General features: G+C 36.9%; 1 protein-coding gene across 1 annotated transcript in view; it reads right to left on the bottom strand.

The window, feature by feature from the left end:
• The window catches only part of LOC124788540 (1-phosphatidylinositol 3-phosphate 5-kinase), a 407,657-nt gene that overhangs the window by 215,291 nt on the left and 174,658 nt on the right, over positions 1-17,708 (bottom strand). The window contains exons 14-15 of the mRNA XM_047255810.1: positions 6,657-6,836; positions 555-850 (exon numbers count right to left, since the gene is read on the bottom strand). Of these exons, the coding sequence (XP_047111766.1) occupies positions 555-850; positions 6,657-6,836 (476 nt within the window). The remainder of the gene's footprint in view (positions 1-554; positions 851-6,656; positions 6,837-17,708) is intronic.

Genomic DNA, 17,708 nt, shown 5'->3' with positions numbered 1-17,708 from the left:
TTACTAAACTCTGAACTATTTTTTTATTTTTTATTTATTTATTTACTTTTTTTATACTTACATTCTTGCACAGCAGTGCCAACTGCTAGGTGCCAAACTTTGTTGCTACATGTTAAAACTTCAACAAAAGTAGGCAGTATGACTTCACATGTAAGCATTTTCATAGCAAAGACCAAACTCTGTTTTACAAGGTTTTGTGTTCCCAACTGTACATTTTAGCAGGTGTCATTAAAATGTCAACTGTCACATTTTCTCCACTGCCATGAGAGGCAACAACTGCTTTTTCTTTTACATTTATAAAGACAGCCTGACTACATTGACTTACTATATTACCACTAAATGAAGTTGTAAAGGGTGACTCACTCCCAAATTTTGGCTAAAATGGTACTGGGCAATTTGAAGAAAACAATGATGATGAAATTAAACGATGTGAAACCACTATTCCAAGCCCTTTTGTGTCACTTGGACAAACAGCTGAAAACAATAGGCATAACACAACTAAATTTACATTAAAATCTTTATTAACTTATCTAAGAAATGAGAATGCATCTTACCAAGGATTCACACAGAATGCTGGCGCATTATTTGACTCATATGCATAGCTACAGAACAACACTGATATGTGTTGGTGATTGGCTGGATGGAGGGCATCTATAACTTCCTGTTCCTGCTGCTGTTGCTGCTGTGATGTTGGGGAGTTGAGAAGTGGCTGAGGCAGGCATACAGGTCTATCATATGTTAATGGAAGACGCCCCCCACATGCTCTAAAATGAGCAAGCAGAGCTTGTACTTCACGGCTACCAGCAGGGCTCGTCAGTTTCGCTTTCACAAATGGATGTTGTGGCTTTACCTGAAAAGAAGTACTGATAAAAAAATAAAGAAAAGTTTACATGAATGAAGGCAATAAACAATTAGTAAATTATGATATTTTACAACATCAATCCATCTTTATGAAGGAAATAATACTTCCTACCACACTAATTCAATTTACATATCAGACATAGTTTTTTATTGTTCAAAACGAATGTGATTAAGCATTAATCTATATTCCTGAACAAGCAATACCACTTCTTGAATGAAGGCAATATTATCTTCATACTGAGCAAGCTGTTTTAATATAAAGAGGGCAGACAATTGAAAAGGGCAACATCTTGGGTTTAGATTCATAGCTACCCTTATACGTACAGGAGTCTACTATGGTCAATGCCATATGTTAGAGGAGCTACCAAACTACTACTTCAATGACAAAAAACTGATTCACCAAAAATGTTAACTTCATTGGTAGCGAACTACTTTTAGGAACAGTTTATAAACGTAATTTACTGACTTGGTACTCCCATTCGATGAGCTTCAAAGTAAACTTGATAAGCGCCTGTTAGCTCTCTCAAACACCAGCTGAGGTTTAACATTTGAGAAGAACCATCAAAGAGTAGAATGATTTGTCACAAAAGAAAAGATAGTATGTTTTTCTCATCTTCATGACTGTATTGTGTCAGTGTGTGTGGGGGCGAAGGGGAGGGGAAGGGGGGGGGAAGAGGAGTGGAGGGGGGTGGAGACAGGAAAATGATTGCTTTTTGCCCTTCTTGAGCCATTTGGTACAAACTTTGACACAATAACAGTCATCACCATTCAGTTTCCTACTACTCTTCATAATAATTATATTTGTATTAATTCCGCTTCTCAGTTGCATGTCTGTCCAAGTAAAATTTAAATTAATTCTTTCTTTCTGTTGGAGACAAATATCGCCTGCAACCTTAATGGAGTACCATTGCTACACGTTGTTCTTGTCCTGTATTTTCTTATACTTTTATAGGTTAGAATTATTGTTGGATGCAAACACTCCTTTGCTGCATCAGACTGTACAATGCATTACCAAATTCCACAAAAATGATAATGGACAGAAACGATTTCAAATCAACAGGGAGGGATTACTTGGTGAAGCACTGCTTTTATACAGCAAGAGAGTATCTATAAAAACAGAACTATAGCACCAATTAGGACTGTTTTTGTAAAGTGAATAGAATAGTAAAATATTGTGTAATGTTACCTTTTCCTAAACTTTAAATTTTCAATTTATTGCTTGTAATGTGTAATTTTACATGCATGTGCATTTTCAGCTAAGTATAAAGTTTTTACAATTACAGTTGGTTTTTGTTTACATTATTTATTATTACATTATAATTCATGATAAACTCAAGTTATAAGGGCATTTTTGGATACGCCACTGTTTGACTTGCTTTTTAAAAGTATCCCCTCTCAATATCTTAACTTTGTTTGGTAACAAGTTACTAAAATCAGCTCCTTTGACATAGGGGCTTTTCGTTGTTAAAGTCAATCTTCTGTTAACCATATGAAAGTCTTTTCATGCCTTGTTTCATAGTTATAAATATCCATTTTTCTTTTTGTGATCTTAGTTTCTTCTTTCACTAACATTATAGTTTCTAGTATATACATGGAATAAAACATGAGAATATTGTGTATAATGAATAGGGATTTGCAAGAAATTCCTGGTTTTACTTTTGCTATGATCCTCAAGGCTCACTTCTGCAGTATGGAAACCCTTTTCATATTAGTTTGGCATGTCCCACCACACAGTATTATTCTATAAGACAAGAAAGGGTACACTAATCCTTAATATACAGTCCTCAGGGTTTCAGAATTAAGGTACGGTGATAATTTTCTTAATACATACTGACTGAGTGTAATTTATTTTTACAGACATAACCAGCTTGCCGCTTCCATGAAAGTTGATCATCTATGCATAAACTCAGCAATTTACAATCTGCACAGGTTTTTGGTAGACTTTCATCAATCACAGTATTTTGTCTGTTTGGAACACTTGGTTCAAAATGAATATTAGTTTTTTCTCTTTTAGGTTGTCTCTTTCAAAGTGAGCTCTTGCCATTTCAATAAGGTTATGTATCTCTTCCACTATGCTGGGCTCACTGCCTGCACAGCAGACACCAGATGCATCATCTGCATACATAGTGATCAATTGCTTATTGTTAAGAGAACTTGGGGAATCATTTACATAGCATATGAATAGGACTGGACCTATAAAGCCCTGAGGAACACCAAAATGTTTATTTCTTATATTTGACCCTTCCTCTCCAGTATTTTTCTGTCAGAGTATATAATTACCAAGCACTGCTGTCTACCCTTAAAATATGTTTCTAACAGTTACATGAGTTTTCCAGTGACATCACTCTTCCAATTTTTGATAAGAGCACGTCATGACATACTCTATCAAAAGCCCTTGACAGGTCCAGGAATACTCCTGCCACTTAGGATTTTTCATTTATTTTTTCAGGTACATGATGGACAAATTGTATTGCTGCTTCAACCTCTTCTGAAACAATGCTGGAAATCATACAATGTGTCAGCATTGGTGCAATGTTTCAGGATTTTTTTAAATATAATTTTCTCTATCAGTTTGCTGAAAGTTAAGATTAGGGCAATGGGTCTCTAGTTCTGTACATGCTTTATTTCCCACTTTTTGTGTATTGGTTTAACTACAGCTAGTTTCAACTTGTCAGGGAACACAGTTTATTAGATGAACTAGTGGTTTCATTACTTCATGTTAGCATTTCTTCAACAGATACGTAGAAATTTCATCTAACCCTGTTGATATTTTGTTTCTGAGGCTATCAATATGCTGCAGAATGTCATATGTGCTCACTGCAGGTAGTGTACAGCATGTCTGTTTGATACTCTACTCAAACGTGTGCTGTATATCCTATTTCATAGAGACATAATTTTTGACAGTATCTATGAAATAATCATTAAAAACATTGACAACTAGAAAGAGATTAGAGATATCATCATTATTCACAGTTAATTGTACATTACTAATTTTAGTTTCCGTTTCATTGTTTCTGATTTTATTTACAACTGACCAGCAAACTGATGTGTGTAAAAATTTCGCGAAATGTGTATATATAAACAAAATTAACCATTTTTGAAAATATAATGTAACTTAATAAATAACAATCTATTCACCTAGTGGCAGCAGAAGAAAACATATATAAAGTTTAAGCTTTCAAAGCCAGTGGTTCCTTAGTCTGGAAGAAGAATTGAAAGGGAAGGAAGAGGAATGAAGGAAAGGGGACTGGAGAGGTTTAGGAAATGTGGAGAATTTGGGAAAGTCACCCAGACGAAACTTGCCAGATAGGATAAGAAAGAAAGATTTTCCTTCTTATCATGTCCAGTAAGTCTCCCCTGGTCCAGTGTTATGGGTGACTTTTCCGAATTCTCCCCATTCCATAAACCTCACCAGTCCTTTTCCTTCATCCCTCTTCCTTCCCCTTCAACCCTTTGGACAGAAAAAGGAGCCACTGGCTCCAAAAGCATGCTCATTTACTTAATCTACATATATTTTTTCTCCTACCGCCACTTGATGAGTAGATTTTTTAGGTATCCAATTACATTATATTTTCAAGAAAGGTGTACAGTAATTAAAGATTGACCCAATATCTTTTGTACACTTAACAGATCTAGATTCACAGGAACAATAAACAAATAAACCTAGTAACAACTTTGCTGCCCTCTTCATACCATTCTAAGTTCTTGTGTATTTTTCCTGGTGTTTTCAAATGAAGAAATGTGTTCAAATATGCTTTATTTCAACAGATGTTGGACACAAGATTCATGATTCTGAATTACATCAGGATTTTTCACAAGCCACATAAAATGACAACTGAAAAAATCTATTTAAAAATTTGTCAAAGCAGACATTATATATTTTTTTTTTCAGATGATACAAATGTTACGATTAATCCAGTTATAGATACAGTCACTGCTGAAATTGTTAATGAGTGCAAGGAATTATTAAGAGCTTATTTATAAAGAGACATTATCCTAGTAATCTCTATGAATATCTGAATTTATGTAAAGAACTTATGTACATGTTAGCAAGACTTTCCAGTTAATAACTCCCATGATATAAGTGACTTGTAAAACGCATTGTTAGCGAACTCATTTTGTGAATTTTAATCTAAAAATCTTAGAACCAAGTAAAACTATTGTGCAATGTGGGAGGAACGACTTAATTTTGATTGTAATCTTTAAATTTACTGTCTGTAATGATTGGAATGATACATAAGCAGTGGAAAATCAGCTATGAAGAAGCAATTTTGTTGCGGTTTAAAGTACCCCAGCTTTGTTACTGTTTTTCGGGGTCAGTTTTCTATCAGTTTTTGTGCAATAAACATGTAATTGCGAAAGTAAAACTTCATGTCAACCTGATTACTTACAATTTCTCTTGGCATATCGAATCATTAGCTACACTGTGAAGAAGTTAGGAAGTTGCAGCAAATTAGGTGGAGTAGATACTCGCTGTTCTTTTACAGCCACTGCAGTGTCAGAGTATGCCAAAAAATGAAGATAAGTATTTTCTACTAAACAGCAAATAAAATAAAACCAACAATTAATGTATCATACAAACAGGAGTCAGTCAATAGAGCAAAATGTTCCAGTGAGCAGCTACATTCAGCAAATTTTGCTCTTCACAGTTTTACTAGGTTATAAAACAAACGAATGGTAAGCTCAACATATTTGCTCTCATTAATTTACTATTTGGAGTCATCATTCAGAAAGTAAGTACTGATTGTACCAAAATGAAAATAATACATAATCTTCACCTATAGTCACCTTGTAGGTTCTTCTTCAAGAAGTTAGATTTTCTAATACATATTCTAATGAAGTAGATATAAATAATCCATAACAATTTGAAAAGAACAGCTATCACAGTTTTTATTTGGCCTTATGGTATTCCCAAATATTTTTATGCTTGACATGCTTTGGATTTACAAACAAACCATCTTTAGATTCATTTAAGAGTGGCTATGAGCCTAAACTGAAGAAGTCACTCTTCTCTTAACATAAAACTAAAGCTCTTGTCTGCATGGTCCTCAGATTTAAATCTCTTTGAATTAGAATGTAACTCATTGGTCTTACTATCAAGAATTATTAAAACAATTTTTTTCCATTAGCCACAGAAATCCCAAGGTTAGTCTGTCTTGCATTCCAAAAACGAGCTTGAACTTTCTACATGAAGAAACCATACTTAATGCAATCCATTTGAAGATGAGCAAGTAATGCTTGCAATTGGTCACAATCTAAATATTTTATAAAGTTTTTGCAAAGTGTTTAACTAGTTGCTGTCATTCTAATAACAATCAGTATTAGATGTTAATCCTGTGAAATAATTACTTATGGGATTAGCAGGTTTTTTACAAATTCTGTAGTGTTGTTTTTGTTACAAATACAAATAATAGATTTCTCATGAGACCAAAAGAGGAAGAAGAACTTTATCACATTTGCTGTAAGTAGTCTTCATTTAGAATAATTTCATTCAAATCATCACGTAACTTAACACATTTGCGCATATGAGTGGGAAACCTCATTCACGAACTTAAATTGTGATCTCCATATAAGTGTTTTAATGCAGGTTGTCACTACTTAGTGATTACATATTTTTACAGTATTCAAAGTTCTGAACATTACAACCAAAGGTAAAAAGAAACAAACAAATCACATATTAACCACTCCAAGTTAGCTACAGAAGACAGAAACAAGATCTTCTGTCTTCATAATTTAAGAAGAGGAAGTACCAGACAAAGATAAACATACAAAGGGGAAAATCAGACTTTTCCTACCTTGGCTGTCTTCACTGCATGATTATATTCATGGTTAACTGAACAGTTCGCTGATAATGAGTTTCTATTTGCATTTCTATCTGAGCTACAAAACTGCTCTGAGAAAAATATTTCTTCAGGAAAAAATCGACGAAGTGTGCAGTTTCTTCCTGCTTCTGTCTCAAGGTAGGGCACTGCAAACTAAACACAAATTAATTAAGATGAATATCAATGTTTATAGGCTTTCCAAAACTTTAAAATTAACAATAGTATAACAGAGACAAGCAGAACTTTAAGTATATAGAGATTTACAGAACATTTCTCACTATGACAACCACCAAATAAAAATTATGAACTTTATAAGTGCCATTAATGTTTGTCTCCCTCAGTTTTCCTGCAGTATTACTCATATAACAGTTAAGCTACACAACATTTTTACTGTTTACAAGCATTACAGTTGGAAAATAACTGGTTAATAATTTATGATGTACATCAGACATGTAAATGTAGGAAAATGGCGCAAGCAAAATATAAATGGAAACAGGCAAAAAATTGTTTTTATTTTCTGTTGTGTGTGTGTGTGTGTGTGTGTGATCAGAAGGTCCTCCAACACAACTTGTGGATCTCTCTTAATATAATCCTAAGAGCTATCTTACTATCTGGAAATAGTCCTTTCCTCGCCATCTTTTGTTTAGATATCTACATTCTCTCTAAATTTCAGCAAAATGTGGTTATTGGCAGAAACATAGGCAACATTGGAAGGGTTGTTTAAAGTAGGTCAATACTAAGCGTATTTTATTTAAAAATGTCTGCTGCCTTTTTACATTACAGACTGCATTTTTCTCTACAGAAAAGATACAAAACTGTGGCCATCTTGAGTGTAATTCAGTATCATTATTTTGGGGAAAACCTCAGTTCACTAATACATAAATTCCCAATCACACTCTGATCACCATAGACTTAAATCATCTGAATATCAACTGGTGTTATTACAATTTCATAAGTGGTGAGCATGACAAGACATCCTGCAGAACATTACTAATGATTTCTCTGATAACTACCCAACACAGGTGGTTCAGAAAACTGCTCATGAGGGAAATACATTCGATCTAATGGCAACAAATTGAACTGAACTGTTGAAGGATATCCACAATGAAACTGGTATCAGCAACAATGAAGCAGTTGTAGCAAAAATGATTATCAAGGTAAAAGGGCAATTAAAATGAGTAGAAAGATTTTATATTTCTGGACACTACACAAAGGGGCAATAGTGTCTAATCTCAATGAGGAACTTGAAACTTTTAGTTCAAGGCGGGGACTCGTAGGGAAATTATGGCTTAAGTTTAAAAGAATTGTTGACCATGTATTGTACAGATACGTACGTAAGTCAACAGTTCGTGATGGGAGGGACCCTCCTTGGTATACAGTCTACATCTACATCTTTACTTTGCAATGCAAATCCCAGTGCTCAACAGAGGGTTCACAGAACAACTTTCAGAATATTTTTTGACCACTCCACTCTTGAATAGTATGTGCAAAAAATTAACACTTAAATCTTTCCATAAAAGCTCTGATTTCTATTATTTTATTACAATGGTAATTTCTCCCTGTCTTGCTGGGCATCAGCAAAATATTTTTGCATTCTGAGGAGAAAGCTGTGGGAAGATCTTGCCACAGCGAAAAAGCCTTTGTTTTGATGATTGCCACCCTAACTCGCGTATCATACCCATGATACTCTCTCCCCTATTTTGTGATATGTCAAAATGAGTTGCCTTCTTTGGATTTTTTTGATAGTCTCCATTTATTCTATAGGGTAAGGATCCCATATCCTACGGCAATACACTAGCAGAGGACTGACAATTGTGGTGCGAGCAGTGTTTTTAGTAAATTTTTTGCATCTTCTAAGTGTTCTGCCAATAAAATGCAGTCTATGGTTTGCCTAGTACAAAATATTTTCTGTGTGTGGGTTCCAGTTTAAGATATTGTAATCGCTCAGTATCTAGTTGAATCAGCAACCTTTTAATTGGTATTATTTATCATGTAATGAAAATCTAATGGATTCTTTTCTGTTATCATGGAGGACCTCGCACTTTTCATTGATCAGGGTTAATTGACGCTTTTCACACCACACACACACCATGTTTACTTCATTTTGTAATTTGTATTGTTCTTATGATGATGTTACTAGATGCTAAATGACAGTATCATACGCAAACAATCTAAATGAGCTATTCACATTGTTTTCCAAATCTTTTATATAGATTAGAAACAGCAGGGGCCCTACAACACTTTCCTGTGGATCATCAGATATCATTTCTGTTTCACTTGGTGACTTCCCATTAAATAGTATGAACTGTGTACTTTCTCACAGGAAATCATGAATTCAGTTGCACACCTAAGACAATACTCCACAGGTACACTGTTTGATTAGAAGCCACTTGTGAGAAACAGTGTCAAAAGCCTTCTAGAAATTCATAAATATGGAATAAACTTGAGATGCCCTGTTGATAGCACTCATCAAGTAGTGTGAATAAAGGACCAGTTGTGTTTCACAAGAATGACATTTTCTGAATCTGTGGTCACTATGTATTAACAAAACATTTTCCTCGAGGTCCTTCAGATATGGTATATGTTCCAAAATCTTAACATAAATTGATGTCAGTTGTCATGTACTGACAGCATAGCAACTTACACAGTGTTAGGCTTAAGGCTGTTGGGAGCCAGCAAGGGGACTCCAAGACAGGAAATAACAGACAGCAGGCAAATAAGTTAGTGTTTAGGTTACCAGAGGTAAACAGTAATGGTAAAGCCCTATGAATTGCAGATGCTCTGGGCAGCTGTCCCAAGGGACTGATATTTCTTTACGGAATAGTGTGTGGTCGAGTGTGGTGCCAAGATACTTTATGTACTTATGGTAGAGAATACTGTCTCAAATTGCACCTTGAGCTCAGTGTTAGCTTGTTTGTTGTTAAGGTGAAACGCAAAAATCTCAGTTTTACTGGCACTGGGCTTCAGTCTACATTTTTTGAAATATGAGTTAAGGGATGCTAAGTCTTCTGTTAGTGTATATGACTGATGAATATGGAGTTACATCAGCAGAATACTCCAAAAGGAATCTAACTGGTTTACAATTTGCACAGGAAAACTTGCCTTTACTAAGTGACTTAAGTTGCTTTGCTACATTGAGGGTATCTACTTCTAAGCTACTCATGTCGAAAGCTGTTCTTGATTTTAATTCTGGAATATCTACTGTATCTTCCTTGGTAAAGGTGTTTCAGAAAACTGTGTTTACAACTCCACTTTCTTGGCCTGTCATTGGTAACATTACCTTTGCTATCGCACAGTGAATGTACTAAGTATGTGCTGCCACTTGTGTAATATACATACAACCAAAATCTATCTGAATTTTCTGCCAGATTTTGAGATGGTGTTCCACTTTGGAAGCTATTAAAAGCATCTAACATTGAAGTCTGCACTAAATTTCAAGCTTCAGAAAACATCGCCAACCTTGGCATTTTTGAGTTCTTTTAGATCTGGCCTGTTTTTTTCGATGTTTCTGCAACAGTGTCATGACCCGTTTTGTGTATCATGGGGGATCTGTTCTGTCTCTTATTAATTTACTTGGTATGAATCCCACAACTGCCATTAATACTATTTCTTTTATTTTAAGCTGCATCTGATCCACACTTATATAACTGAACCGGAAGGAACTGAGATTAGTTCTTAAGAAGCCATCAAGCGAGTTTTTATCTGCTATCTTTAAAGAGATATATTTCATTTTTATTTTTGTTGGATTTGGATGTTACAGTATTCATTCTAGCTACAATAACCTTGTGGTTACCTGTATCCATCATGGTGCTCTCTATAGGCACAAGACTGTTTGCTGGCAAGAGACCTAGTACGTTACTGCAACCATTTACGCTTTATGTGGGCTCCTTAACTAAAAGTGCTCAAAACTATTATCAGAGAATACATTATGTACAATTTTGGACTACCACTGACTTTATTTTCATCAATAAGTAATCAGCATTTTTTCAGAAAACATCATTCTTGTGCAACGCAGCTAGTTCTTTATTCGCAGAAAGTAACGGCCGCTATCGACAGGGGATCTCAAGTTGATTCCGTATTTCTAGATTTCCGGAAATCTTTTAACACCGTTCCTCACAAGCGACTTCTAATCAAGCTGCGAGCCTATGGGGTATCGTCTGAGTTGTGCGACTGGATTCGTGATTTCCTGTCAGGAAGGTCGCAGTTCGTAGTAATAGATGGCAAATCATCAAGTAAAACTGAAGTGATATCAGGTGTTCCCCAGGGAAGTGTCCTGGGACCTCTGCTGTTCCTGATCTATATAAATGACCTGGGTGACAATCTGAGCAGTTCTCTTAGGTTGTTCGCAGATGATGCTGTAATTTACCGTCTAGTAAGGTCATCCGAAACCAGTATCAGTTGCAAAGCGATTTAGAAAAGATTGCTGTATGGTGTGGCAGGTGGCAGTCGACGCTAAATAACGAAAAGTGTGAGGTGATCCACAAGAGTTCCAAAAGAAATCCGTTGGAATTCGATTACTTGATAAATGGTACAATTCTCAAGGCTGTCAATTCAACTAAGTACTTGGGTGTTAAAATTACGAACAACTTCAGTTGGAAAGACCACATAGATAATATTGTGGGGAAGAGACAGCTTACACTACACTCGTTCGTCCTCTGTTAGAATACTGCTGCGCGGTGAGAGATCCTTACCAGGTGGGATTGACGGAGGACATCGAAAGGGTGCAAAAAACGGCAGTTTGTTTTGTATTATCACGTAATAGGGGAGAGAGTGTGGCAGATATGATACACGAGTTGGGATGGAAGTCATTAAAGCAAAGACATTTTTCGTCGTGGCGAGATCTATTTACGAAATTTCAATCACCAACTTTCTCTTCTGAATGCGAAAATATTTTGTTGAGCCCAACCAACATTGGTAGGAATGATCATCAAAATAAAATAAGAGAAATCAGAGCTCGAACAGAAAGGTTTTTCCTGCACGCTGTTCGGGAGTGGAATGGTAGAGAGATAGTATGATCGTGGTTCGATGAACCCTCTGCCAAGCATTTAAATGTGAATTGCAGAGTAATCATGTAGATGTAGAACTTACTTAGGGTAACTGAAGTCACTCCCAATTAAAATTTTGTGAGTTAAGTATGTTTTCAAAACGGGACTCAAATTTTCCTTGAAACCTTTAGCAGTTATACCATCTGAGTCAAGGGGTCAGTAAAAGGAACCAATCATTAATTTGATTGAACCAATTATTAATTTATTCTTGTTGTTGAGTATAAGCTCTATCCACCCTAACATGCAGCAACTATTTACTTCAATTTCACCATAAGATAAACAAACTACTTCTAACAGTAACAAACCTACCATCACCAACTGAATTTAATATATCCTTTTTTAACAGCATTAGGTTCTTGGTAAAAACCTCGGCTAAACTTAGCTCCGGCTTTAGACATCTTTCAGTGCCAATAATGATTTCTGCTTCAGCAATTTCTATGAGACTTGATGCTCTGGCTCTTTCTCAAAACAGCTGTAACAATATAAAACTATAACACAAATGTTTACTAGGTCTACCTTCATCCTGTGTCTAGCCTGCACACTATGACACTGGCCTGTGTTTTATGTTTACAACCTTCTAACCTAAAATATCACCCAGTGCACTTCACACAGCACCCACACACATGTAGCCAACTTGTGTGTGTAATGGTCCCTGATATATTAAGCAGACGTTACACCCCTCCACCCCTCAATTTGCAACCCACGCAGTCACAGAACCATCTGAGCCTCTGATTCAAACCGTCTACTATGTTCTCTAACAAACATCCACAGTTAGTCCATTCAGCGATGACAGTCAGTATAAAGAAACTTGTAAAAAAAGAGAGACTACTGTATAACAGGTGTAAAAACAAAGTAGATTGTTACATATATGGGGACACCACCATCCACTGGCATTTCAAGGTATTTACTCTTTGCTTTCTGTTACAAACCTTTGTTGTCTGTCTGAAGGCTACTGCTTTCTATCTTTCTTTGTGTATCCCAACATTGATCTTTCCATTCCTCTTTGAGCTACTAAGAATGGACTCATTTAATATCCATGTGTCACAGCCACAGGATGCATTGGTTAAAAACTGTTTCCCTTGGCTCAGCCAGCATCTTAGACTTAAAAACAGAAGAGTATCTTCAATAAGCTTTCCAGTCCAATTTAATATGTTGACATATTTTCCCATATAAGCTTGGAAGGATCAAACTGCTTTTTGATGCTTGTAAATAAATATCAACCTGTCTGAAAGTCATTAAGGTATTTTCCGTGCAGTTCTTTTCTAATCCAGCTTACTTTTGTTACTACTACTACTACTACTACTACTACTACTACTACTACTACTACCACCACCGCCGCCGCCACGACCACCACAATGACGACTACCACCACCACCAACTCAATAACATTGTTATTATCATAATCATGAAATATATTCAACACATACTGAAGAAAAAATGAGATTCAAGAAATGCAGCATGAAGCTTGAGTTTCTCCCAGTGCATAAAATGCACTGCAGGAATGCAGCTGGTTGACGTCTTTGACAACTACACTAACTGTAAACAACTACCACCACCACACAACCTAAGATGACCTGTTACAAATTATCAATAGTGAATATTAATTACCAATGGCAATGTTCTGTAATAGCAGATCTGACAGCTATTGTAAGTTGCTGTGACTCAGATGCTCTATACACTGGTCTTCTATGATCTGACCAATGTATAACATCCCACAACTGCATGGGATATGGTAGACACCAGCCTTATACAAACCAAGATACCCTTTTCAGTTCCTAAAACAGTCCTAATTTTAGGTGGTGGCTTGAAAAACTCACTTCACATCACGTGTTACCTTACTGACTTGATTTTTGTAGTCTCTTCTCGGTAGCAGAAACTTCTGGCCATCTCAAATCTGAAAGTTTAATGAGTGTAGGATGGTGTTATCTCAAGAAAATACATGACACCATAATTTAATTTGCACTAACCCATACATTTAGTCCTTTTAAAGTTCAGTTATTAGTGACAATGGCTGGTTTACCTACGACAAAAAATTATCAGCACACAGAACCAGATCAGTACGCACATCTACATAGCAACAGTTCATTGGCAAAGTTCAATATTTGATTTTAGGCACAAAAAACAGTTCACATTTACACAAAATAGTCACAATTCACACATAGCACTGTCCTGCAGTAATTCACCAGAGAAAAACATACTGTGGTAGTTCAATCAAGTCAGTCTATAACGAGCCCCACCAAGACCAACAATAGCTTGCTTCGATGACAATAACATCGCACACCTTCTTGTTAATTACAGCACAGTTTAGTTAAGTTGTTCATTCATCTGATGCACAGAAACCACACAAAAGTAGTTATAAAACATTAATGATATTGAGTTTCACAGATGTTGGAAGATATGTTTTCATGTACATGGTATTCACCAACAGTGGGAGCAAACCCAATACAGGTCTTACTCATGAGATTTCAAAACCACATACAGTCAATTTTGGACGACATCCGACTGCTTAAAGAGAGGTGTAAGAATAAACTGTTATTTTGTGAACTACCAGAACTAATGTGATTTTGGCTTGTAAAAAATATTACTCATTAGAAATTTAGAAAAATTTATGGACATTATTATTCTTCTGCAATGTGGATCCCCTGTTTACAACTATGAGTGCCATATTTCAAATAAAGGTAAATTACATGAAATTAATAAATAGTGAGTTACCTGTATTTAGTCAATGCTGTAGGTCACTTTGCATAGAAAAATTAAAGTAACAAAAGTATGGTGGTTCATGGTGTGGGTTCCTGTAGTCATGTCCTAGTTCATGAACCACGGGCAACATATGAGTGGCCAAGTAAGTGGTCCCGACAGTCGGGATACCAGTTACTTTGGAATAAGGCTGGGCATCTCTGACATATTCTGAGTCGTGGTCACCTTTGTGCTCATACGGCAAAGACTACCAAATCCACCGGTTAGTCCCTCAGCCGTTAGGGGTAAAACCCAATGGGACTCGGGGCAAGTAAGGCTAGCAACCTGCTTCCCTGGTACTTTAAATATGATGCTGGCAACAATCAGAGCAAAATGCCTCGGACCTTTGGAGGTGACGGAGTCCCACCTCTAACTGACAAACCAGGGACTCCTAAGATACGACTTGGCAAACAAACAGTAATGAGATGGGGAGCTGTTAATATCAATGGGGGCTACTCTGGGAAGAAGGTAGAGCTGGCAGAGGCTGCAAGTAAGATGGGACTGGACGTTTTAGCTGTTAGTGACATTCGGGTAAGGGGTGAGAAAGAAGAGGAAGTGGGAGAATACAAGGTCTACCTGTCAGGAGTCAAAGCAGGAATAGCACAATAGGGTGTAGGGCTTTACATCAGGAAAGAAATGGAACCCAGCGTAGTTGCAATAAGGTATGTAAACGAACGACTGATGTGGATATATTTGACAGTGTCTAGCAAGAAAATTAGGATTGTGTCAGTATATTTGCATTGTGAAGGGACAGATCAAGATAAGATGGATAGTTTTTATGAGGCACTCAGTGATGTAGTTGTTAGAGTAAAGGACAAAGACAGTGTTCTGCTCATGGGTGATTTTAACGCCAGGATTGGAAATCGAACAGAAGGGTATGAAAAGGTTATGGGTGAATTCGGAGAGGATATGGAGGCCAACAGGAATGGGAAACAACTCTTTGATTTCTGTGCCAGTATGGGCTTAGTAATCACAAACTCCTTTTTTAAACATAAGAACATTCACCGGTATACTTGGGAAGGCAGGGGAACCAGATCTGTCATTGACTATATAATAACATATCAGGAATTCAGGAAGGCTGTGAGGGAAACATGTGTATTCAGGGGATTCTTTGATGACACTGATCATTATTTAATCTGCAGTGAAATTGGGATTGTGAGGCCGAAAGTGCAGGAGGTCAGGTCCACATGTAGGAACTTCAGGATAAGGAAATCAGGCACAAGTACATAACAGCGATCGCAGAAAGGTACCAGTTAGTTCAATGTAGTCAATTACAGTCATTGGAAAAGGAATGAACAAGATACAGGGACACAGTACTAGAAGTGGCTAAAGAATGTCTTGGAACAGTAGTGTGTAAAAGTAGGATGAAGCAAACATCTTGGTGGAATGATACAGTCAAGGCAGCCTGTAAAAGGAAAAAGAAGGCGTATCAAAAATGGCTACATACCAGAACCCAGGTAGACAGAGAAAGTTATGTTGAAGAAAGAAACAAAGCCAAACAGATAATTGCAGCATCCAAGAAGAAATCGTGGGAAGACTTTGGAAACAGGTTGGAGACTATGGGTCAAGCTGCTGGAAAACCATTCTGGAGTGTAATTAGCAGTCTTCGAAAGGGAGGTAAGAAGGAAATGACAAGAATTTTGGACAGGTCAGGAAAACTGCTGGTGAATCCTGTGGATGCCTTGGGCAGATGGAGGGAATATTTTGAAGAGTTGCTTAGTGTAGGTGAAAATGCGATCAGTAATGTTTCAGATTTCGAGGTAGAATGGGATAGGAATGATGATGGAAATAGGATCACATTTGAGGAAATGGAAAAAATGGTCAATAGATTGCAGTGCAATAAAGCGGCTGGGGTGGATGAAATTAAGTCGGAACTCATCAAATACAGTGGAATGTCAGGTCTTAAATGGTTACACAGGATAATTGAAATGGCCTGGGAGTCGCGACAGGTTCCATCAGACTGGACAAAAGCAGTAATCACACCAATCTTTAAACATGGAAACAGAAAAGATTGTAACAACTACAGAGGTATCTCTTTAATCAGCATTGTGGGTAAAATCTTCTCAGGTATTGTTGAAAGGGAAGTGCGAGTATTAATTGAGGACCAATTGGATGAAAATCAGTGTGGGTTTAGGCCTCTTAGAGGTTGTCAGGAGCAGATCTTTAGCTTACGGCAAATAATGGAGAAGTGTTATGAGTGGAACAGGGAATTGTATCTATGCTTTATAGATCTAGAAAAGGCATATGACCGGGTTCCTAGGAGGAAGTTATTGCCTGTTCTACAAGATTATGGAATAGGAGGCAAACTTTTGCAAGCAATTAAAGGTCTTTACATAGATAGTCAGGCAGCAGTTAGAGTTGACGGTAAATTGAGTTCATGGTTCAGAGTAGTTTCAGGGGTAAGACAAAGCTGCAACCTGTCTCCACTGTTGTTCATATTATTTATGGATCACATGTTGAAAACAATAGACTGGCTGAGTGAGATTAAGATATGTGAACACAAAATAAGCAGTCTTGCATATGCGGATGACTTAGTTGTGATGGCAGATTCGATTGAAAGTTTGCAAGGTAATATTTCACAGCTAGATCAGAAATGTAATGACTATGGTATGAAGATTAGCATCTCCAAAACGAAAGTAATGTCAGTGGGAAAGAAATATAAACAGATTGAGTGCCAAATAGGAGGAACAAAGTTAGAACAGGTGGACGGTTTCAAGTACTTAGGATGCATATTCTCACAGGATGGCAACATAGTGAATGAACTGGAAACGAGGTGTAGCAAAGCTAATGCAGTGAGCACTCAGCTACGATCTACTCTCTTCTGCAAGAAGGAAGTCAGTACCAAGACTAAGTTATCTGTGCACCGTTCAATCTTTCGACCAACTTTGTTGTACGGGAGCGAAAGCTGGGTGGATTCAGGTTACCTTATAAACAAGGTTGAGGTTACGGATATGAAAGTAGCTAGGATGATTGCAGGTACTAGTAGATGGGAACAATGGCAGGAGGGTGTCCACAATGAGGAAATCAAAGAAAAACTGGGAATGAACTCTACAGATGTAGCAGTCAGGGCGAACAGGCTTAGATGGTGGGGTCATGTTACACGCATGGGAGAAGCAAGGTTACCCAAGAGACTCATGGATTCAGCAGTAGAGGGTAGGAGGAGTCGGGGCAGACCGAGGAGAAGGTACCTGGATTCGGTTAAGAATGATTTTGAAGTAATAGGTTTAACATCAAAAGAGGCACC

This window comes from Schistocerca piceifrons, chromosome 3, assembly GCF_021461385.2.
Source record: "Schistocerca piceifrons isolate TAMUIC-IGC-003096 chromosome 3, iqSchPice1.1, whole genome shotgun sequence".
Lineage (NCBI taxonomy): Eukaryota > Metazoa > Arthropoda > Insecta > Orthoptera > Acrididae > Schistocerca > Schistocerca piceifrons.
The sequence above is the reverse complement of the archived record's forward strand: the minus strand, read 5'-3'. Positions and strand labels throughout refer to the sequence as shown.